General features: G+C 36.5%; 1 protein-coding gene across 1 annotated transcript in view; it reads left to right on the forward strand.

The window, feature by feature from the left end:
- Positions 1–25,056, forward strand: part of LOC150077572 (recombining binding protein suppressor of hairless-like) — a 240,189-nt gene that overhangs the window by 212,725 nt on the left and 2,408 nt on the right. Inside the window, exons 12-13 of the mRNA XM_090386536.1 lie at positions 4,733–4,888; positions 11,886–11,989. Coding sequence (XP_090242662.1) covers positions 4,733–4,888; positions 11,886–11,989 — 260 coding nt within the window. The remainder of the gene's footprint in view (positions 1–4,732; positions 4,889–11,885; positions 11,990–25,056) is intronic.

Below are 25,056 nucleotides of genomic sequence, written 5' to 3' on the forward strand. Positions count from 1 at the left end.
AAATTTCATAGAATGGCAGATTTGCAATATTTTTTTCGGGGCTAGTAGGGGGGGGGGGAGGAAACCAGTGGTATCTGCTCTTGCCAAAAAAGGTTAGGGTTAATTGAAGTAAAGAGATGATTTTTATTTTGCTACTGTATTGAATATTTGAGAAATTTTTTTGCAGAGCAAGGGTTGTTTAACGGAGTTATAGCATATTATCATTGGCAAAATTAGACTTCTTTTTGACAAAAGTCTCTTACACATATTATTGATACACACGATAATTTTTTATATATGCCATGTACACTGGTGTGGAAAACTTAAGGACCAACACTATTTCTAAAGGTTACAACCACAAAATCTTTACTGATGAGAGTAGATTCAGTCTCAGCAGCAATTCTGGACATCAAGTAATCTGGCGAGATGTTGGCACATGGTGTCACCCCACAAACATCACTGAAAGGGATCAATATGGTGGTAGAGGCATTATCTTGGATAGACATACAACTCCAGATACTGGAAGGTGATACTGTAACCGGTGCACTCTTCTGTACTGAGGTGCCATTGGCCCCGAGTTCGTGTTTATGGATGATAACACCACACCTCTTCTGTGATGTGCTTTTGGAAAGTGAGGACGTTGTTCGTATGGATTGGTCTGCCTTTTCCAAATCCCATCGAACACATATGGGACGCTCTGAGGAGATGCCTAGTGGCACATCCACACCCACCAGAAAATGGATGATGTTACTGCAAGAACTTATGAACAACATTGTTCTAAGTATGGCCATATCTCATACAGAGGACCACCTCTTCCCTTTGTTCCATCTTTGAATAAAGTCCCTTTACCGTTTTGTTTCCTTCGGTATGCTTTTCCCATATCCAAGCCACTCCTATGAGAAGCTACAGGGGAAAACCTGACTGGTCTTTAAATTTTGCACACCAGTGTATGTGTAACCTAAATATCAGGTCCTAGTTGAGTATTAAAGCAAATATATTTCTTCCTTGGCTGAATGTTTGTCAGAATCATTGTTTTAAATTACTGTTGTCATTATGATTATGCTATTTTGGGGGAAAGAGAATCAAGAAATGTTTTTTGTGGCTTCACAGTGTAATTACTCTGGCTACAAACTTTCATATCCCTCTAATGAATGGTAGTTGTGATGCCCCCCCCCCCCTTTTTTTTTTTGTTAATAATGATATTAGAAGTTTGTCAGAATTTTCTAATGGTGGCAGAATAATTTGCTTCAAAAAAAATTATGCAACTGATCTTGAATATGACAATTAAGTAAATGAAAGAGTACAGTACGTGGCAGTAAAGCATTGGAATTTTGCCAACAGTGCTACCCTCCAAATTTCAGAGAGGTATTATGGTGCCTAGCCCTGCTGCATACAGGTCTAATTTCAGAAACAGTGATGACTAGCTTTAAAGACGAATTGTGTAAGCTGCAATGCTATGCTTCAATAAATTTGTGTGTTGACATGTACATGGGGATTTCATTGAGCAAACTTTCTTTTAGGATTCAAGATTAATATAGCATTAAAGAGTCAGAGAACTTATTTTGATTTAAAGGGGGAGATAAAATAAAACAAACCTTCTACGGAAGCTACTATTTTAGTACTAATTATATCTTTCTTATATGATTAACACTACCAAGATAATTTCTGTGTGAAATGGTTATTTATGCTTAGCAGCATGTGTTTTTATTACATAAGAATAAACTGCAGGCAGTGGAAACATTTTTGAAGTGTTATAATAAAAATTTAAATGAAACAATTTCTGGCATAGCACTTTTTTTTAATCCTCTTGTTAGGTACAATAGAGCTGTTTATTATAAAGTAGCTTTGTTTTTGCCTATACATGCACAGTGAAACAAAGCCAGAAGAAGTACTGAAAAATCTTTCACCAAAAGATTTCCAGTATTACATTGACTATGTAAGATATTTTTTTACTTTCAGTTACAATTTAATAATTCTTTTATTTTGTTCAGTGCTCATACTTCTCTTTTTTAATTGCCACTATATCTTCATGTAATGGCTGAAATTGTCTTCTGATTAGTTTTATTTGAAAATTTTTGACATGATGGTAGTCAGTTTTTATGATAAACTATCACTAATGATAGTCTACCATCAGATTATTATTATTAAAAATGTTACAGATCATAAGCCAAGGACAGAGCTTACAATTAAGCCACTTTCATGTTCTTTGGGCATCTGCCCTTCATAGCATGTAGATCAGTTGGTTTATAAAGACTATTGAATGAAACAGAGTTAATCCTAATTCTGATGTTTTGTTAATGGTGTACACACACTTAGCCAGCAATAATTTAGGCATTTATGGTAATTGTATTCTTTCTCACACCGAAGTGGCTGTTGGTATTTGCCTGGGAATATTAATTGAAGATGATGAATTGAAAGAGAGATCAGTCTAATAGTATAAATGAACATGTCAAGATATCTAATTCTATCGCACAAGTTTCACTTGTGTTTCAGTGGGATATGCCATTTGACACTCTCATAACAAGGGAGCATGATACGTTGTATAGGTGTGATTAGCATGAACATGTAAAACTGGTAATTTAAACACCTTAGACATGCATTGGAGAGTAGGATTTTCCTCTAAGTTCCACAGAGTTTTTATTGTTATTCTTAGAATGGCTAAATGGTGCAAGCAAACTTTTACTGCATCCACCTTGATCATTGTGGCTTGTAATTTATTGCAGTGATCTATAACCAAAGGTAAGCTTAATGAGACCCAGCCCCTAAGGTTTTATATTTGGGGGGAGTAGTCCTTGTCTATCCTTCCAGTACTTCTTTTTCTCTCTCTCTCTCTCAGGGTAACTCAGAATTTTTTTTTTTTTTTTTTTTTTGCTGGTGCGGCATAAGCCTCAGGCTTCCTTGCACCATATGGCTAATAATAAAGAGACAATTTACTTATTAATTTTTTGAATTGTCCCTTTGTGCCAAGAAAACACCATTGTACAGTGGATAATAATTTTTAAAAAAAATTCATTACTTATATAGAATTGTCTTTTTTTGAAAACTACATTGCCACAGCACCTTTTGTGGGTGTATATTTGATCCAGTAACAAACTTAATGTCTCTTTTGAAAGCTACATCATAAACTGGTGTGAAATCAAAACCTTTATGAACTTTTATCGCATGGTTCTTACACCAGATTTTTTTTTTTGAAGTTTGTATGGTTGCAAAAATATTTTATACATATATTTCACAATTATTTTTTTTATTGTAAGCTGCATTATAAACTTCCAAAAACTAGCATCAAATTGAAAAGAATGACATTGAATAAATTCAACTTAAAAAAATACTGATTATTAATAAGAAATTTCCCATTCATTCTCTATACTATTACTAGCCATATGGTGCAAGGAAGCCAGAACTTATGCTGCACCAGCCAAAAAAAAAAAAAAAAAAAAAAAAAAAATTCCCGAGTTACCCAGAGAGAGTCAAAACAAGAAAGAGAAGAATGATTATATCCAACTCAGGACCCTGGGTTTTCCAAGCCCATACTTGGCAGCTGTGAGCCCCTGGGGTTCTTTTGATCCCAGCTAATCAGTCATTGGGGTGGACTCTTTGTGGGTTAATATAGAAGAAAAAGACCTGAATGTCTACCATCACCTGAGTGAGCAGTCAGATAAAATTGGATATCCAATTAGAGTGCAATCCATAAATGGCATGAGTATTTTGCGTTTCCTCAAAAGATGAGTAACATATACAATTATATCACCAGTAGACGACCCTGGTGGAATCCATATTGACAATCATTAGGTAAGTGAAAGGTTGATGGATTTGTTACTTTTTTTTTAGTAACTGGCTAGACATGAGCAAATGTCAAGCAAAAGGGTAAAACACTAGAATATTGGACCTTTCTTGTAGGTGGTTTACCAAGATCACTGATATAAGATCATGTACTTTGAAGGGTTGTTGGCAAAGAAAAGATCAAGGGTGTTGCATTTGTGGTTAGGTTTGTCTGGTATTCTGCTAGGTAAATGAATGTGAGGTCATAAGTAATTGCAAAAAGTCACAGAATCTCAACCAGCTAGGGCCATATAACTAGAAAACTGAAGTTGTGAAAGTCGAGAGAGAGAGATTTTTTTTAAGTTAGCAATATGCACAAGTACCACCTTTGAAATGAAAAGAATCGGAGAGAAAATGATTATGGGGATTTATTACATCAATTTCCACCTACAGTCTGTAGGTAGAAATGGATGTCATTGAGAGGAACCTTTTTGCAGATGAATTAGTTTATTGTTGGTGCTTTCAGTAGGTAAAGTAGAGGTAGCAAGATTAATTAGCTGATCTGGATGCCTCCTATAGAGCAACCAAGAGGGCTAGCTCAGAGCAAGACAGCAAAAAAAAAAAAAAAAAAAAAAAAACATTTTAGAGTTATATACTGTATATATATATTTTTTGTTAGTTGTTGGCGCATCAGCTTCTGTGGCCATAATGCACCTCCCAAAGTTTTTGCATTTTACTGTGATTCGAACCTGCGACCTTTGGGTTGCCAGCCAGGCACTTTACCCACCTGGCTAGCCTGGTCGGCTTAGAGTTATATCTTTGAAATGCAAGGAATACTGGATCTTTCTGTGATGTCCGTTTTAACCTCAAAATGGTCATCCCTTGTACTAAAAAGCACACCAAACAAACAAATTGAAAATGTTTGTTTAATTAATTATTAGTTGATCAGGCCATGTTCATACTTTAAATTTTTTTTTTGCTAATCCATTTTCAGGCCACCCCTTGCCCTAAAGAACCCAACAAAGAAATGATTAATGATGGAGCTTCCTGGACTATTATTAGTACTGACAAAGCAGAATATACTTTCTTTGAAGGAATGGGACCTGTGAGATCTTCAGTTACTCCTGTTCCTGTTGTTCATAGTCTCCATGTAAGTGGATGTTTTTTCTTGATGTAGAGCTTACAAATTAATATAAATCATAATTGGTTCTCAGTGATTTCAGCATTTGATGTAACAGAACCTAATTCTGTCCAGGAATTGTTATTTTACAGTATGATGAATGATGGTGAGCTTATAATGCATGTTGGCCTACTTCTGCCCCCAGTTCACAATCTGTATTGGTTTTCTGTTTCTTATTGTCATATTACTTGTATTTTAAGTTAAGAAAGGGACACATTGCTTCTAAAACTGCTTAATGTATAGTGTGTTTTTATCATAGTGACAAGATTTGTTTCAGGATGCTTATTCCCAATACAGTCTTCATTCTCTAAGCAAACTACTTTGATTTATTCAGAGCTCTCCATCACAGTGGAAAGATTCCTTTGGAAGAACTGAACTTGTGATAGCTGGATATAGTTGTTTTCTTGTTCCATCATTCCTACTCACAAGTATTCTGTCTTGGTTTATTTATTTTTGTCACCTTAACTTCTCTTTGCACAGTGATTTATACTTTCGGCTTTTAGTATAATTGATCAATGAATAAACAATCCTCTTCTGCAACAGCAGTTACCTCATGAAGGACTGATTCATATGTTCTTGTTTATAGTAATTCATGAATATAGTCATTAAAGTTCAAATAAATTAGAAATCATTTCCTACATATAGTTACTTCCAAAACAGATTAATTAGAACAAGATTTTTCTCTTCACAAAACTTTGAGAATATCATTACTTCCTTGATTTTCCCTACAACTGAAGTCAGACTGATCAGTTTGTAGTTACTTACTCTACTGTCTCTTAAAATCTCCTGATTTCTATAATGCTCTCATAATTAATCTTAATGGTGTATCACCACTTTTCTCAAAATTACTGGATATATGCCTTTGTTGTGTTAGAAATACATTCAAACAAAAGCATATATCCAGTTATTCCTGAAACAAAATCCTCAATACTTTCATAATGGTATGTCAGCCTCTCACTGGGGATGCTTTTGATAAGAAACACAGCTCCATCCCATAGTGAAAGTTATCATTCCTCATTTCTGGGTTACATAAAGTTTCTATTATGTTATGTTAGCATTAATTGTCGTAACCAGGAATTCAGACTCATTCAATTTACAGACACAGTTTGAAGCATTCTTATTATTAGCCATATGGTGCAAGGAAGCCTGAGGCTTATGCTGCACTGCCAAAAAATTTTTTTCCTGAGAGAGAGAGTCCGAATTAGAAAGGAATCACCAAGAAAGAGAAGGATGATGATGATATCCAGCTCAGGACCCTGGGTGTGCCAATCCCATATTCACCAGATGTGAGCCCCTGGGGTTATGTTGTTTACTACAAGTTATGTACGATTGTTGCCCATTTGATTGTAGATTTCCATTTGTTTAAAATATTGCTACCTTCAGTGCAGCTTCCCAATATCAGTTTGGCTTAAGCTTCACACTCATGAGATAGTGTATATGTATTACTCCTCCAGCTAGCACTTGCTGATTACCACATAACCATATTTCCAATCAATTTAGAGAAATACAGCAGGCTTTGTTTATGAAGATACATGCATTCATTCCTTTATAAAACTATCTTGCAGTCGAAGAAATACATCCTTCAGAGAAAATAGAATTTATTAGAATAACTGAAAGATAATGTAGTATTGCTGGCTACTTTTATGGCATGAGCTTGTGCTGTTACATCTTCTATAGGCAGTTCATTCTTTGTTGTTCCATGAATATGCACTTTGTGATAGGTACTTGGTTGCCTATCACAAACTGCATATTCATACCCTTCAGAATTTAAAAACAGATTTTCATTATTTTAATCGTAGGCATTTGTTTACTACTATAGATAATAAAATGTTGATTGGTGTCAATTTTTTTAATTTGTGATTGTGATCATTATTGCCCACAAACCGAAAAGATTTAAGTGTGGTAAGTTATTTAGTTTTTGTCGGGGGGGAGGGGGGAATTAATCCTCACAAAACCAACACTTTGGTCATCTGATTCTTTAGGTCTTATCAGTAATAAGAGCTTGAGTAAATGGAATGTTTTTTTGGGCACAGTAACCTTTAATGCCTAAAATTTATTGGATTTAGTTATTTGCACCATTATTTAATTCTGCAGGTGTACATGAAGTATGTAAGTTTAACCCAGCAGTAGCATCACCCCCTTTTGTAACACAAGCAGTATTAGGTGACAATCCTGAAATTTTAACTTTTTTTCTCTTAATAAAGTAGAGTTAGGCCTTGGTTTTGATCCAGAAGCCCAAAAATTCGAAACTATAAATACGATGTAAAGAAACCACAGTTAAACACTCAGTTCACTTGTTGGCATACTATTCTATAGTGTCAGTTTTGATTAAATTAGTAAAATAAGAGCAGTGAATGTGAAATGTTGCTAAAAAGTTACGTAGAGCAGTAGATCTAACGTTGGAAAAAAGATGGTCAGACGTCCTAATGTGTGTAGAAAAGTATGAAATTGTCTCCATCAACTCAGTTGATGGAGACAATTTCATGTCAATGCAACATGCTATGACTGCAAGTGAGCAATAGCAGAATGAAACTTTTTTTTAGAAGGGGGGGGGGGGGAATTTCATTGTGAGTTAATGACTTAAATCAGTGCTTCTCAAACTTTTTTGGATCACTGCCCCCCTAAAAAAAAAGCCCTGGCGAGGGCTTTTTTTTTTTAGCCCACCAATATAAAGTGAAGCTAAATAACTGAAATGAATATTTGTCTGTTTGCCTCCAAAAACGTAAATGCAGCCCTGCATCTACGTGTGAATTATAAAGAAAACTATTTACTGCACTTTATTCCTTCTTTGTAAAAAATTACACTACATAAATAAAGTCATGATGTTAATGGAAATAGTTAATTATATTTTAATATTTAATGCGATGGATGAGCTTGGTGGAGATTTATTAGCTGAAGCATCTGTAAGTAGAAGTCGTAAATCGCCACGTTTAACAACATCCAGACAATGTCTTTGCATTATCAGCAATTGAGATACAGCACTGAAACTGGTTTCGACTAGATATGATGTTGGAAAAGAAATAAGTAATTTTTTTACAATTCCCCACAATGGAGGATCAGGGATTTTCTTTTGTAACCAAAATTCATATCAGGAATTTTGAAACTCAATCAATTCTTCTACAAAATGTTAATCATTGTTATTATTTAAAAAAGGATTTATAACCCAATCTGGAATTTTCAAATTAAGGAGATCTTCGAACCTTTCTAGATGATTACAAAAAGTTAGTTTCATCAGCTATTTTTTCTTTATTTCCAACAGATTTGGAAATTGATACAATTCACAGCATTCTACGTTGCGCATAAAAAGCTTTAATTTTGAAATAAATGCTGAAATTTGAGTTTTTGCCTTAATAAGAGTTACGCCTTGTCCTTGTAAGTTCATTGAGTTGAATCTAGTAAATAAATCTGCAAGATAAGAAATATCAGAGGTCGTCGTTCCTATCTTAAAAAAACTCGACAACAGTATCAAAGAGTTCATAAAATCTGTTGAGACAGTTGCCTTTTGACAGCCACCAAACCTCAGAGTGAAGTAGCAATCTTTCAAAATCTTCACTGTTTTGATCACAAAGCTTTCGAAATATACGATCATTCAAAGAATGTGCTTTAATTTTGTTTGTAGCAGTAATAACAGTTTGTAGAGAATTGTGCAGTTGATCACCAAGTTTTTTCGCAACTAAATGCTGACGGTGAATGACACAATGAACAGTAATAATATTTGGCACAGCATTTTTTAAATAAGCCATAAAACCCTTGTAACGGCCAATCATTGATGGTGCTCCATCTGCCACCCTCTGGGGATGTTATCACCCACTTTGAGAAGCACTGACTTAAATCAAAAAACATTCCATTTACTCAAGCTCTTATTACTGATAAGACCTTAAGAAAAAAAGAGGGTGGTAATGAGGCATTTTTAGGTAGCAAGGGATGGTTCATGTGATTTAATTCTCAAGGTAAGTGCCGAGGCAGCTGCAGCATTTCCTTCAGTTTCAAGCCATTGAAGAGGAGAGTAATTATCCTCCTGATCTCATTTTTAATGTTGACGAGACCTGGCTTTATTGCCCATGAAGAGTAGTCTGCAAATGTCTCTGGCACTTTAAAATTAAAACCAATGTTGGTGTACCATTCACAGACACCACGTGCTCTCAAGGGCTTGGGTGACATAAGGAATCTTCTTAAATTGGTACACAACCTATTTTTGGCTTACTGTGTTCCATTTTTGTTAAGAGAATGAGTTACCAGCCAAGGCTCTTCTTCTCTTGGACAATGTCCCTGGCCATCAGTGTTGTTTACATGCCACCAAACACCACTTCACTAGGGGGTAATAGCAATCTTTCAAGCCTGTTACCTCTACCAAACCTTCATGGTGAGGGTTTTGGATAGGTCAGACAAAATTGAAGGATTAATAACATCAGTGCAGCTTGGGAAGAAATGTCAGTGGAGTGTGGTGCAAACTTCTCAGGATTAGACAAGGTTACAGCTGAAGACGTAACAGAGCTGTTAGACAGCAGCTTTCCAATGAAGAATTGATTAAAGAAAAAAAGATGAAGAGCCTCCTCTAAAATCTATGAGTACAAGTGATCTACAGCTCATCCTTTCAGCCATTGAGACCCTCACTAATGAGCAAAGTGAAAAGGAAATCTCTACTGTCAACACTGCATGCTTTCTTCAAAAAAAAAAAAAATCCTCAACCAGGGACCTTACAACTTTCAGTTTACGCTTTGAACATATCAAAGTAAATGTACATAATTTAATTGTGTATTATATTTATAAAATATGCCGTTTTTACGTTCATTATGCCAATTTTGAGAGGGGCCCCTGGAATGTAACTCATTGATTTACATTATATAAATTGATTCATTTTACACCAGTTCCTTCAGGAATGGAATCCTGTATTTGGTTTTTTGAATTGCTTATTAACTTCAGTTCTTCATATTTTTTTTAAAATATTGGTAACACAAAACATTTAATCTCTACCAAAAAAAAGGTCCCACTTACAATGTTCTTTAGTAGTTTTCTGGAGGCATTAGCTAATGGTGCAAGGAAGACTGAGGCTTTATTGCACCAGCCAAAAAAATTCCTCAGTTACCCAGAGAGAAGTAGAAGGGAATCACCAAGAAAGAGAAGAATGATGATATCCAGCACAGACCCTGGGTGTGCCAAGCCCCTGAAATCATTCATGGCCTTTTTTTCAAAGGTTCTTGTAACAGATGCATTCTGAATTCATTGGGGTAGAAGAAATATCATCAATTTGGCCAACTATTTCAGTTCCCCTATAAAATATGACTTTTTAAAGGTGCATTCACACATGCTCCTCCTGTGCAGATTTTCACTTAGCTGTAGTAGACAGTCCGTGCAAGACTTGAGGAGTGTCATTTTACAGTTCTAATTAAACTGAATAGCTAAATTTAGTTTTACCAATCTTAATAATTAGATAACTATATTTACTTTTCACTTCTGTTAATCACAGAAAAAGGAAAAAAAAATTAACACACTGCATATGCTAACTAACTTGTTTCTCCTCCTGTTGGATACCTTCTTGGAATGCTGGACACACATGGAGTAATGTAAACAATGTCATCTACTCTCTCAGGGATATTCAGGTAAAAAAAAAGTAGCACATTGAAGTCGCTATTAGGAAGGTAATAATGCAGCATTATTGTATTTTTTTAATTAATTGAATTCATTCTCCATATTACAGTGAGAATGCTTTGGCTCAAGGGTGCGGCTCTCATTTGTACTGCTTGTGACAGAACCAGGAGATGCAAATTTACCCTCTAAGGAATTAAAATGGGATCCAATTTTGCTTTGAACTTTAATTCCAGTGTTCGAGAACCTGCTACCCATAGGCAAACAAATCTTACCGAGTGGCTGGCCCCCTTAGATGTCTAGTTGTCAAACATTGCAGATCTTATATAGAGGGATAATAATGCACTACTCCTTACTAGCAAAGGTTCTGTTAATCATAGATGGAATACCATGTGCAGCTTTAAACTTTGAAAGCTCAGCTTAGTTACTCTCATTAATATAATTTAGGAAATTAAAAAAAATCAGAGCTGACACTGATCCCCGCAGGATCCCACTTTTGATGATCCTCCATTTATCTTGTAGCCAGCATAGAAACTTACCAGTAGCACCAAGTTCTTTCAGTTTATATAGTAGCCTTCTATCATGAGGGAACATATTAAAACCTTTACGAAATTCTAGATAATGTTACTATTCTGGGATTTATTCAGATTCCATTGTTAACAACATACCCCATCACCTACCCACGACTGGTAGACCTCACAGCATTCATCAATGACCTGCCTAATCCTTTATAGTGCTGTAAAGGATTAGGAAAAGTAACAAAACGTGCCGTTTCCAATATGGAAGCTTGTGCTTCCACAATCATGCCGTTTTGAAACTGTGATATCTTTACTGACCTTTAATCACAGTAGCTTGTCTGAGATCATTGTATTACTTATTTTTCATGAAAAATTGTTATAGCTACGTAATTATAATGATCTCAAAAAAGGATAATATATATTGTTATAATTAAAAATATTGCATGTGAGTACATCACTGAACTCTGGGAAAATCCCCTTATAAGGAGAAATCAGAATTTCTCCCCACTCTACAAAGGTGGCGCTCTTGATTAGGAATCACCTTAACAAGAATATCATCATTGTGGAGTTTTTAATCCACTTGGAGGAAAAGCCAGATATTTTTGTCATTAGGAAAGCTACTATATTCACTGATGATCCTGCACTAGAAGACAAGGTTTTCAAAATAGACCATATTGCTTCCAAGTCTATAAATATTTGGGAATTAATTTGAGGTTTCAAGCTTTGTGTTACCAGGAATAAAACCCTTTAAAGGAACAGTACATTTTGGTTGAACCACCCAAAAATTATTCAAATGCTTATTCTATTATTGTTAGTTGTTTGCTCTGTATTTTAGTAGTATTAACACTACATAATTATTTCAGCTGAATGGAGGTGGAGATGTTGCAATGTTAGAATTAACAGGTGAAAACTTTACCCCCAATTTGAAAGTATGGTTTGGTGAAGTAGAATCTGAAACAATGTACAGGTAAGCTAATTACATTTTTTCTCTTTATATCCATGTGATCTCCAACCATTTTGCTGTTATGCGACTTGAATTCAGAACATCTATTACGTTTGGGTACCCTTGCTGTTTTCTTAAAATTTCTTTTGAATTATGCTTGTAAACACCACTGCTCAACCTCTTACTAATAGGTTTCAGTATTCAATGAAATTATTTGCCTCTTTTATTTTGACACATATAAAACTATATTTTTATCTTGATGCTCCATGGTTTGGACTACACTGATGTATATTTGAAAATCTTAAGTTTATTTTGTCTGCCATAAAGTATAAGTTAGCAGCAAGTTCATTCATTTTTCGGACTGAAAACTGTTATTGATATACATTAGAAAAGTTGCTTTTTAATCTTGTTTACAGTACAGGTGACCCCCGCTTAACGCTGATCATTCGTTCTGGAAAAACAGAGCGCTAAGCGAGCACCGCTTTCCCATAAGGTAACATATGTATTTGTGAGCTGCGGTCGGTGCCATAGGATATTTCCTAATCAATAATAAACGGTAATGAAAAGATGCACAAATGTCGGTCAAAATATTTATACACATAAAATATTCTGCATTACATACGTATATAATTATGTGGTAACTACTTACGTATCAAAATTAAAATCATGAAAAATGTGTGGATTTTGAGTTGAACTTTGGCCCTCTTCCAAATAAACTAAAAGGGGTATTAATTTTAAATGGCCCGCAGCGTTACCACCCAACAATAAAGTCAACTGATGCTTCGCCCCTTTGAAACTTGGCATGTTTTTTTCTTCTTTCAGGCATTCGTTTCCACAAAAGTCCTGCTTCATCTATGTTAAAAACTTGTTGAGAAGTATAACACATAATACCCCTCTTCAATAATTTTAACAAGTTCTTTTTTGAAAGTTTCGGCTCCTTGATCTGCATTAGTGGCTTCTCCCTGGATTTTAAATCTATTCTACCAGCCCTTACCAGTTTTAAATGGTTCCACATTTTTTTTTTTTTTTAAATATTTAACTTAACTGAATTCTGCATTGGAATATTATCTTCAATAAAATTAAAGTCTTTCCATTTCAATCCTAATAGCCGTCCTAGTTGCTTGCAGTGGAACAGCTATCTTTCCCGCTGCTAAAATTCTTTTACCCCGACAAATAACATCTGCAGAATATTTTTTTATAATTGTTCTTACAGTTAAAATTTGCAAGTCCTAAATTATGGCACACATCCGCTTGTTGTTGACCGGAATCAATTCGCTTCAAAACGTCTAATTTAATTTTCAAATTCAGTCTTTTTCTTACATTTATAGTCTTCGTACTGAGCCCAGACGTTGTTGCTTTTTCATTCCTATCAGTCATTATTAGCTCTTTGAAAATATAACTGCATTGGTTGAATTAATTATGATACAATGTTCAAGTAAACTTTCCGTTACGCACGATGTCTAATACTGTACTGAGTGATGACTAGACTTCGGATAAATGCATATAACGCAAATATTACAAGCAATATATTTGATCATTTTTTAAAATGTTGATCTTGGAACTACCTAACAAGTCACTGTGCTGCAATTAAATTAGCATGCGAAAAGTTTTAATGCTGTTTTGCTATTCATTTTCAAGCTAACGATTTCATGTCAAAAATGTAATCTGTAAAAGAGCGTTATAGTCAGATACAGGTTATAATATAAGAACAGCGTTATAACGGGGGGGGGGCTGTATATCAGTACTTATTAAATGCTTCCCCCCAACAGTTTTATGAACTTTTAAGTGGTGAATTCAGGGTCATTTTTTGGAAAATATACACTGATCAGCTACCGAAAAAAAAAAAAAAATTTTTTTTTTTTCATTGTGGCTCAGCTATTTTCAACAGACTACAGTTGGCAACAAGCATTTGTTTATGTTACACTGGAGTGCCTTTATCTCTCAAGCATAAATGTCACTTTGAAAACTCATGAAGTAAAAGTTAGTGTATATTTAGTAAGCACCACTAAGCTTTAACTGGTGATAAGTTTTTATAAAGAGTAGCTCCTAGAACATCAGTTTAACTCCATCTCGTGTCTATGAAGAACAGTACCACTGTAAAAGGGTCACATATATGTGATTAGTGTTGTTCTGGCCACTCAGAAGCATGTCACCAGGAGAGATGATTCCAAGCACTCGTCCACACCACAGGAGGGTAGGTCAGTCCCAGCAGAGAAGGTACTGTCTCACCTGATATTGTGAAAAAAAAAAAAAAAAAAACAAACATTAGTACACTACTATCTCACAATTATGAAACATCTGCTCAGTGGTTTGTTAGCAAATGGACTCCAGACTACCAACAATAGTTAAGTCATTTGCCATATATATCACTCCAACAAATGTTTTGCAATTTGCAAAACATTTGTTCTCAGAAAAGAACAAATGTTTCATTAGATCCAAAACTATTTAACTAAAGTTATAGGATTCTTCAGTGGCTTGCCTATTGTAAACTGAATCAGTGATGTTTTTTTTTATAACTTGTGACTAGTCTGTAACTTGTTCCATATTGCTCCTAGAACTCAGTGTTTTCCATATCACTAATTTCAACACATATCCAAAGTATCGTTCTACCTGTTGCTGTAGCCATAATTAGAAGCTTCTGTTTGCTAATGACTTCATTTGTGTAGGCACGAAGCATGTTTACATTGAGAGTTTTCTATCATCGCAGGTTCTTGATCAGGACCTTATCTCTTCATAATCGTAGAGAACACAATTTATGCCTTTTATTCATCATGACAGAGACCACTGGAATGAATTTCTTATTTACTAAACCAGTCGTTGGATGTGTCTCATCTTGTTCCAGCAGGCACCTGAAGAGTAGAAAACCCTTAAAACATGGATTGAAATCTAATAATCACTGCCCTATGCCCCAGAGAGGAAGATAGCTACGGTAAATTTACTAGACAAATAGAAGTAACTCAGATATTTTGCTTCTGTTATTGTCCATTTAAATCCAATTTAGTTTCGGCAAATGGTTACTTTATTTTGAATGTTCCATCTGTATAAATCATTTAATACAAGATTTGTGACTGTTTCCAAAGTGTGCCCTGAGAACTGCCTCCAACTAGTATAGTAGAATCATCTGCAATGAACAAGCCAGCTTCTAATTATGTTATATAGTTGTTTAGGGTAGACCACAATCTCTGAAGAGAGCTTTCCCACCAGAGGAAGTCGAACATATTTATCAGGAGAGTTTTTGATATGAAGAAAAAGTCGACCAACATGTCTTCAACAAGGTTTTGTAGAGGCGATAGTAAAATTTTTTTTTTTTTAGCTTCTTGCAAAAGAGAGATAATTCTAGGGGCCATAAGAAGTTCCATATGGATGGGAATGTTTCTTCAGTTAGACATTTATTAAAAGTCTAAGAAAAATATCTGGTCTCATCTTAAAATGAAAATATTCTCTAACAGAATCAGTCTCTGTTAGTTGCATAATTACAATTAGCTTTCCGAATACAGGAATGGATATCTGTGTCCAAGGGAAAAAGCTTGTCTAGTAGACTGTTTCATCCATTTGGTTTGTTTACTATATAGCATGTAGCTAATGCTAAGCTGCAAGGACCATCACTATTCTTAATTGAAAATCAGTCTGGTATAGAAGGTGCACTGTTGTCATAGTTTTGTGTAGACCTCATAAGATAAACTATTGCTTGGTGATCACTAATTGTCCAAGTGTGTAATCAGAAGCTATAAGAATATTCCAAATAATTTAGTGAATTGTGGAAATAGGGCAGTATAAAGATATCAAAATGCATGTAGTACACAGTCCATCCACCTATATTTTGATTGAAAATGGCACTACAAGTTTTTGGGTTTATTGATACTGGTGGGATCACCCCAAGACCATGGAATAGTACAGATGTCCTTCAGCAGAGACCCTGATTTCATCTGCCCATTTAACTGTAGTATCTTAAGTTGAAGATTTACATATCTTGGATATTAACCCTCTCTCTCCATTGGCAATCCTTAATCATACAGTTTCTAGTGCCTTTTATATTCATAACAATTAGGGTTGAAAGTAGTCTCGTCCTTATGAGGGCATTCTGCTGTGTGAGCTACAAATGAGAAATGCACCTGTAAATTTGTGAAGGAAGACTGATAACCTAATGTAAAGCCAAAGTCAACCAGAATTTTATTATGTTAATTCTTATACTATGTCCTCCGTATGATCCTTATGGAAGGATTAACCTTAATCAAATCAGGCGTAGAAGCTGGTTCCAAACTAGATTTAGCTATTTGTTCTTTCATTGTAGGTCCATTACGGGCAATGTCAGCATAAGAAAAATGCATGGGACACAGATGCAAGATAGTCTGTAATCAAGTGACAAAGACTTCTTTACTTATGTAAACTCTAGAAGGAAGGGGATGAATCAGATTGGTCCACTTGATATCAATGGTTTGATTCTGCTCAGGTAGCTGACAGACTGAATGAGTATTTCATCTACATTCACACCAGTAATTCTGTAGGAAAGTGAAGGCCAGAAGCTTATCAAACTAACAGGGAGCAAAATAGAGGAGAAATTGCTGAGTCATGTCCTATAAAGGATTGAACAGTCAGTGTATATTTCTAAAATACAATGTTTCTCATAGGCTTGGTTGGCATATCAGTACATTGCTATAGTCACCATTGGAGGGGTTTCAGTTTATTCAAAGAACAATGAAGTGTAGAAATACAAACAAAAATACCACCCTATGCTGTCAATAAATTAGTGAAGACCAAGTCTGGTGGCCAATTGCCTTTCTAAGACTAAAGCCTGTATTTTTGCAAGTCAAAGTGCTATCTCAAAATAGAATTCGTCGATAGCAGGATTACTTGAAGCATAAAGTTAAATATAATTGGAATAAAAAAAAAAGGTTTCCAATATGAAAGTAAATCAGTTCTGTCAATTTCAAGTGTGATAATATACCACATGCTATTATGAAAGATGTACAGCAATCCTTGGTTGAAGAACTGACAAGTGCACAAGGAATTGCAAAACATAGCAAGTGGGGAACCGAATCCATATCTTCTCTTTCTGGTGCAATCATGAAAATGCTCTTGACAGCGAAATAAAAAAATTTCCTGCTTTTCAAAAGTTTGCAATTCCATTATTTGACGTCTTCCTTACTGGTGAATGAAGAGGCATATAATGCAAGAAAGCTTATGTAGCGTCAGCCAAAAAAAAAAAAAAATTTCATGTCTCTTCTCTCTTTGAATTTATTTAAGCTATCAACTTCCACACATCTATTCTACTACAATGTAATCATGAAAAAAGAGTAACATCACACTTCGTAAACCAAAACAAGCCCCTTTTAATAAGGTGCATATTCCAGTATTTTTTTATTTTATGTTTGGTGCAATAGCTACAGCTGTTTTCAGTTCAGAAATATTAATAGAGGTCGTGCCTCTTAATAGTTTATCCTTTTTTTCCCACACTTGTTAACGCACAAAAAAATTTCTTGGCATCATTACTATTTGTTCTGCATTCATTTTTCAACTTTCTCTTACCTGGAGGGAAAGGAATTAAAATGAATGACTACTGAAGGTAAAAAAAAATCAATCAGCTGTAATTTCTACTTTTACATACCATGTATGGTTGCAATCTATGAAAATAAGAACACAAAGTGCATAGAAAACTTCTCATACTTCACACTAATTTAAATGTCTGGTACAAATTGTCCGTTTTCTTACTAATAGATTGGGATGATTAGCAGTATTAATGTCCCCTTTACTCATATGAAGTTGATTCTGCTAAAGGTCAAATGGGATTTTTTTTTTTGGCTGATGCTGTATAAGCTTGCTTTCTTGCATCATATGCCTCTACTAATGCTAACCTAACTTGTTCACACTCCATATTTTGATTCAGCAAGAATAGAGCTGAAACAGGTGTGTGGGTGGACGGACATGCACTTAAGGAGAGAGAGTGTAAGCTGAGAGGAGACAACATTTAGGTTGTTTTCATAATTTATCTGCTCATTAATAGAATCCTATCAGACCTGTAAATGCACAGCTAAAGCAAAGTATAATCAGAGAATTCAACTTAGGACCACAAGATTCTCCTGCAACATTTGAAGTGCATCACTGCACTTCAAATGTTTTGTATTTAATATCTCCCATAATTCTTGAATAAGAATAGGCCCAAATATTAATAACCAATTTCTAGGTGCTAGATGACTCATCAACTAGTGCAATGCCATTACTTTGCTTATTGGAGGCTTGAAGTGGTGAAACCCATGTTTCTCATATAAGGTCATTAAACATGCAAGATGGCAATACTGTCTTTTTTTTTTTTTTTTTTTTTAATGAAACATCAACTTTTAGTACCATGCATGGTTTAAAGGAGATGCCAGAAACTTAAAACATGGGTTTCACCACTTCAAGCCTCCAATAAGCAAAGTAATGGCATTTCACTAGTTGATGAGAGTCATCTAGCACCTAGAAATTGGTTATTAATATTTGGGCCTATTCAGGAATTATGGGAGATATTAAATACAAAGCATTTGAAGTGTAGTGATGCAATTTAAACACCCACAGTTTCACCATATAGCCAGCTGTGGCTGAAGTTAACATTGTTTCCTTTCAGAAGCAGGGATACAACATATTTGAAACTCAATTTCCAAAAGTCAGTAAATTTTTGATGTATGGTAACAAGATTAGTACAGAAATGCATAGAATTACGTGGGGGTTTTCTGAAAGAAAGAAAGCAGAAGCATCAGCCAAAAAAAAAAAAAAAACCCTCCCATTTCACAACAAAAGATGGAAGTCTTTTCCACCAATCTACTACCTGCTGGCTAAAGGCAAATTTCCGAACATCTACCCTACATCCCCTCAGGTTAGATCTGAGGAAGAATCCCAGTCAAGGCCTTATAGACCTCACAGGTGCTGCAATTTGCAGAATTTAAGCCTTTCTTGGTAAGAGCATCCCTACATCCTTCCTAAAAGGCCTCCATACCTGACCATTGGCCTGTATAACCACCTCCCTGTTCCTCTATATCATTGACAAGACTCCATGACCTGCTGTCTACACTGCTCAGCAACTTCATATTTGACTGCACAATTGCCCCCAGGTCTTTTTCACTTTCCAGAGTGTAGTACCACAAAATTGGTATGTTTCTCTTGGGTTATTGCTGCCCATTAGCATACTTTGCATTTGTCAATGTTAACTTCAGTTGCCACTTCTCAACCCATTTGGAGTACTATACCTTTGTATCATCTGCAAACTTGGACATTAAGCCTGATATACCTTCATCAATATATAAAACAACAGTGGGCCCAGCATCGAACCCTGGAGAACTCCACGAAGAGCAGTGTCCATTGATTACCACTCTCTGTCGTCTCACACTCAACCATCCGTTTATGCTATACCTCTCCAATTTGTACAGCAGTATCAAAAGCTTTCCTGAAATCCAAGTATATGATATCAAAATTATTTTTGGCATTCAGTTCCTTTGTGACCACATCATAATATCCAATCAAATTGGTCAGATAAGACCTCCCTTTAACAAACCCATGCTGTGATCCTGCAATGCTTCTTTAACCAGTGATTCCATTATTTTCCCTGGAACAAGTTAAACTAACAGGTCTATAGTTACTTGTGTCTTGGTGATACATTTGCACACCTCCCATAATTACGGCTAAGAGCTTGCTTACTTTCTTTAATATAACTGGATAGATCCCGTCTACCCCAGGTGCCTTTTTTAATTTCAACAATTTCTCCTCCACTTTACTAAACTTCTGGCACTCCCCATATGTGAATGGGGGAGGCTGACAGTTTAAGATGCAAAATACTCATCCAGTTTATTAGCTACCTGAGCATCAATAGTTAACCCATCTGATTCATCCCTTTCCTTCTAGAGTTTACGTAAGTAAAGAACTCTTTGCTGTTTTTTTTTTTTATGTTGAACGTACAGCTTTTGTTAATATGAGCAAGTTAGAAAACACCTGCAAAACAATTATTTGTTTTCTGGTGCATGTTCATGCTGTGTAGAGAAAAAGAATTGGAATAACTAACTCCCTCTACCTTGGATTGGCTAAATACAGACCTGATAAAATAAGACTTTATGGATTGCTCTTAGTTCTAGTAAAACTAAGTGGGGCAACATCTACTATAAGCATTATTCAACAAGACTTATTAAAACTGCAGGTGCCACAGCCCTTGATTGATGTCAACTTGCAATTTATTAATATGTGGAATACTACCTGAAATACCTTCAAGGCATGGAAGAAACATTTTCCTAACAAGACAGGGCAAAACCTCATATGTGCAATTCTTCTTTTTAATGATCATTGCTACTTCTGGATCTCAGTCTCATGTTTGCTGCAATTGTAAAGGCACAGGGATCATATCTAATGACATATATACATACCCTTGTCTATCTGGAGAATGAGAGGGCAGAGATGACAAACATCATATGCAACTCTATCCAGACAAAATAGGAGGGAGTATATGGTGAGACTAGTGGCAGAGAAGCAAAAGAGCATGGTATAATTAGTAAATAAACTTGATGTATTGGTTGTGATCAAATGTGGGCACTGTAGGGATACTGGAAACATGGAGCCACTCAGACACAGAATTTGAATTGAATACAATGTGTACAAAAATGACAGAAGTTAGGAAACACGAGAGGTATTAGAACCTATAGTACTTAGTACTGTGCTTGGGTTGGAAAGACGAAAGAAGATATTTGTTGACTGTAATTTTCGGGAAATGTGTGAAGAATGGTTGTTCCAGAAAACAGCAGTTGAAAAGTTGGAGTGGCAGCACATGTTTGGACTGTTTTGAAAGAGAGAGTGGGAATTATAGAAGCCAATTCAGAAGAACAGTGGCCATGGAAGTATCTATAGAAAAGGCATGCAGCAGAAACAGTACATCTATGAGACATCATTAATTAAACTGCCCTCTTCTGAATGGAATCTAGAAGCATCAGAGAGGTTTTGGGGGCACAGCCCCAGATGATGTGGGAATAATATTCCCTGGTAGGGCGGATTTGCACAGCTGTTTGAAAGAAAAGTAACGCCGAGAGTGAAAATCAAGTTTTAATGTGCTTGTGCCAAGAGAGATTAGAAGTCAGGGTAATCCTCATTTTGCGTAGAAATTGGAGTGTCACCAAAGATAAGCATAGGAGCAGAAGAATCCTTTTTGCAAGATATAAGAGAAAACTGAGTTTTAGAAGGGTTGAAATCAGCTAAGTTGTCTTTGCCCCACAGGAGAATTACCTGAAGATCGGCAGCAGATTGAGCAGCGCAAGGTTTCTCAAAATGGAAAGTGGAATGCAATGTGCTATCATCGGCAAAACTATGGATAGGATTTCCAGTCAATGGAAGAAGGTCATTAATATAAAAGAGGAAAAGAACTGAACCTTGGGGGAACCGGCATTAGTGAGCCATCTACCATCACCCTCACTGAGCGATCAGAGAGAAAACTGAATAGCCAAACCATAATATGGAAGCTTGTTTAGAAGACCTTTATGCCAAACACGATCGAAAGCCTTTGAGATGTCAAGAGCAACTGCTTGTGTTTCACCAAACTTTTCCATATATGGGTAACATAAGCCAGAATATCACCACTGACAGAAGGTTGAGGTAGTTTAAGAGTTGGCGGTTAATTGATTTCTCCATTACTTTAGAAAGAGTAGAAGTAATTGCAATGGGATAGACTTATCACTCTTTTTGGAACTGGCTGGATATGAGCAAATTTCCAAGAAGAAGGAAAAACACCTTTGGAATAAGAAAGTGAAAAAATGTGGCAAAGAACAGGAGTAAGTTCAGGAGCACAGGTTTTGAGAACAAGTGAAGAAATACCATCAAGATCATTAATACACGAGTTGGAAGAAAACTGGGATGCTAGCAGGTCAGCTTTATCCTTGGCTGAAGTGGCAACAGAACCATCTGGTTTGGACAGAGGTGGGAGCAGAGATGGGCAAAAGTTGCGGCCAATAGCTTTGGCAAGAGACCAGAATGCTCGGCTACCATTAGGGCAAGAAGCAAGTTTTCTACTCTTAGCCTGTTCAATAACTGCTTTACAATTGTTGCGAGCTTTGGTGTAGGCAGAAAATGAAACTGGAGAATTAGAAACAAGCCAATTACGATATGCAACATTCTTCTCTTGAACAGTCTTAGCACATTTATTGGAAAACCAAGGTTTAGATAAAAGACGAGATTTTAAAGTGGAGTGTGGGATAAAGGATTCCATTCCTGCAAGAATATTTTCACCGACTCGATCTGAGCAAACGTTGACATCAGAAGTTTTGAAACAGTAATCTGACAAAGGAAAAGAAGTCCCGCAGGTCATCCCATTTTGCATTCTTGTAATGCCAAACAACACGAGGTTGGGAATAGCCAATCTTCTCCAGGAAGTTGTGATCTGAAGTGCCTCTCACTTCGACGGGTTGTTTATGAGAAAAAGATCAAGCGTATTGGCTGTATGTTTAGGATTATCCGGTATTCTTGTAGGTAAATGAACACTCTGTGCAAGGTCATTAGTAATTGCAAAAGCCTCAGCATCTCGACCAGTTGGGTCGGTGTGACTAGAAAACGGAAGCCAGCTGCAAGTTTAGAACATTAAAATCACCAAGGAAAATTACCTCACTGTTAGGAAAGTTGGACTGGAGAAAGTCAAGTTGCAAAGAGAGGAAGTCAAAGAGCTCCAAGTGATTAGTGGAATTGGGAGAACGGTAGAGAGATTTTAAGCCAGAGAAGATCCCAAATTGCCAAGTCTCTGACAGGGAATATCAGAATGGACATATGCACAAGTACCACCTTTGAGGTGAAAGGAATCATACAGAATAATTTGGGCATCTGAGATGAGCAGTAGTTGAATCAACCGATAACTGAGATTCTGTCAGAAAAAGTACATGGGGTTTGGCAGACTGCAAGTGGACATTGTTGAGATTAGAATTGAGACCACGTATATTTGTGAAATGAATTAGGAAGTGCTTGGGAGGTTTAGATCTTTTCGCAGATAAGCTTGCTCTATTAGTATGACAATTCATGGTGTATTCAATAGTAAGAAAAAGTGGGTGGGACATGCTGCATGAAGTAATGAAATTTTTGGATATGGCGTACATAGGGTAAGAATATACCCATATCCTTGAAATAACGTGGCCTCGACAATGCTCCCCGCTTACACACTACTCTGACTCCCTCCAGTCACTATCTGGCAGAGTAGAGGTAACAAGATTATACACTAGCTAATCCGGAAGCCTCCTAGAGAGTTACCAATAAGTCCGGTTCGGTGTACTAACTAGCAGCCTACCTGCGAACACCATTTTAGAGCTGTACCCTCGAGATGTAAGGAATATTGGATCTTGCCACGATGTTCATCATAACCTCAAAAGTCATCAATCATACTGCATGATGGAAGAGATAAGGAATGGTTGACCGGAACTTAGCTCTAGAGACTAAACATGGGTTCCACCACTTCAAGCCTCCAATAAGCAAAGTGGTGGTATTGCACCGGTTGATGAGAGTCATCTACCACCTAGTACTGCCTGGTAACATGTGTGGGCGCCACACCTCGACCCCTGCTTACGTTGGTTCACACCTGGGTGGTCACTCACCATGTACTTGTGCATGGAGGTTATACCCAGGATAACTAATAGTCCCACCATTGTAAAGATGCAAGCAGAGGATTTGGCTGTCACAGACCGTCTGGACTTTGCCGAAATTGGGTCCACTTGACTTGAGTGTCACCCGAATATTAGTTCCATCAGCGTTTTAGACTCCCAGGTAGCAAGTGCAGCTTGTCTGGCAAATCTGAGAGAATGTCTGTGACAACCTCAAGGACCAACTGAGATGAGCAGTAGTTGAATCAGCTGATAACTGAGATTCTGTCAGAAACGTACATGGGGTGTACGTTTCTGACAATCTCTGACTTTCTGTCTAATCTCAACAATGGACATTGTTGAGATTAGAATTGAGACATATATTTGTGAAATGAACTAGGAGGTTTAGATCTTTTCACAGATAAGCTTACTGTATTAGTTTGACAATTAGTGGTGTATTCAATAGTAAGGAAAAGTGTGGGGGGGGGGTAAAGAAACATGCTGTGTGACGTACACATGGTATGAATATACCCAGACTCCCTCCAGTCACTATCTGGCAGAGTAGAGGTAGCAAGATTATACACTAGCTGATTGAGAAGCCTCCTAAAGAGTTACCAATAGTTTCGGTCTGGTGTACTAACTAGCGGCTGGCCTGCGAACACTGTTTTAGAGCTGTACCTAAAAATGTAAGGAAGATGACGTTCATCATAACCTCAAAAGTAATCAGTCATACTGCATGATGGAAGAAAGGTTGACCAGAACTTAGCTCTGTAGACTAAACATGGGTTCCACCACTTCAAGCTTCCAATAAGCAAAGTGGTGGTATTGCACCGGTTGATGAGTCAGCCACCACCTAGTATTGCCTGGTAACACAGAGGGGTGGCACACCTCGAACCCTGCTTATGTTGGTTCATGGGTGGTCACCCAGGATTACTAACAGCCAACATCAGGAAGGTGCAAGCAGAGGATTTGGCTGTCACAGACTGTCCGGACTTCGCCGAAATTGGGTCTACTTGACTTGAATGCGACCCGAATATCAGTTCCATCAGCGTTTTAGACTCCCAGGTAGCAAGTACAGCTTGTCTGGCACATGCACTGGGCAAACAGAAGTGAGAGTAGGAATATGTTACAGGCTAGTAAATCAAAATATCTTCTAACGGTAGATTTTAACTTTCCATGGAATTTTATATAGTGGCAATGAGAAAAGCAGTATTCTTGATCTGATTATCAGAAATGACTCCTCATGCATTAACATCCTCCAGATAAATTAACCACTAAAGTGGTGGATAATATACTGATGAGAGATTTGCTTAAAGGTATAATTACTGGCAAGGAAAGAGAAGACTACATTGATCTTAACAAACTAAAATATACTGTTTTTCAAGATTTAGACCTAAATGAATATCAGGGATACAAACCTGATCATGAGAAACCTTTGCTTATGTTATCACTTGAAGGAAAGGGAAAAGTTGAAACTAAAAATATGAGGCATATTGGATCTATCCATCCAGTTATACTAAGAGAGGATCC

The sequence above is a fragment of the Mastigoproctus giganteus genome, chromosome 12 (genome assembly GCF_048544385.1).
Source record: "Mastigoproctus giganteus isolate SK-2022 chromosome 12, ASM4854438v1, whole genome shotgun sequence".
Lineage (NCBI taxonomy): Eukaryota > Metazoa > Arthropoda > Arachnida > Uropygi > Thelyphonidae > Mastigoproctus > Mastigoproctus giganteus.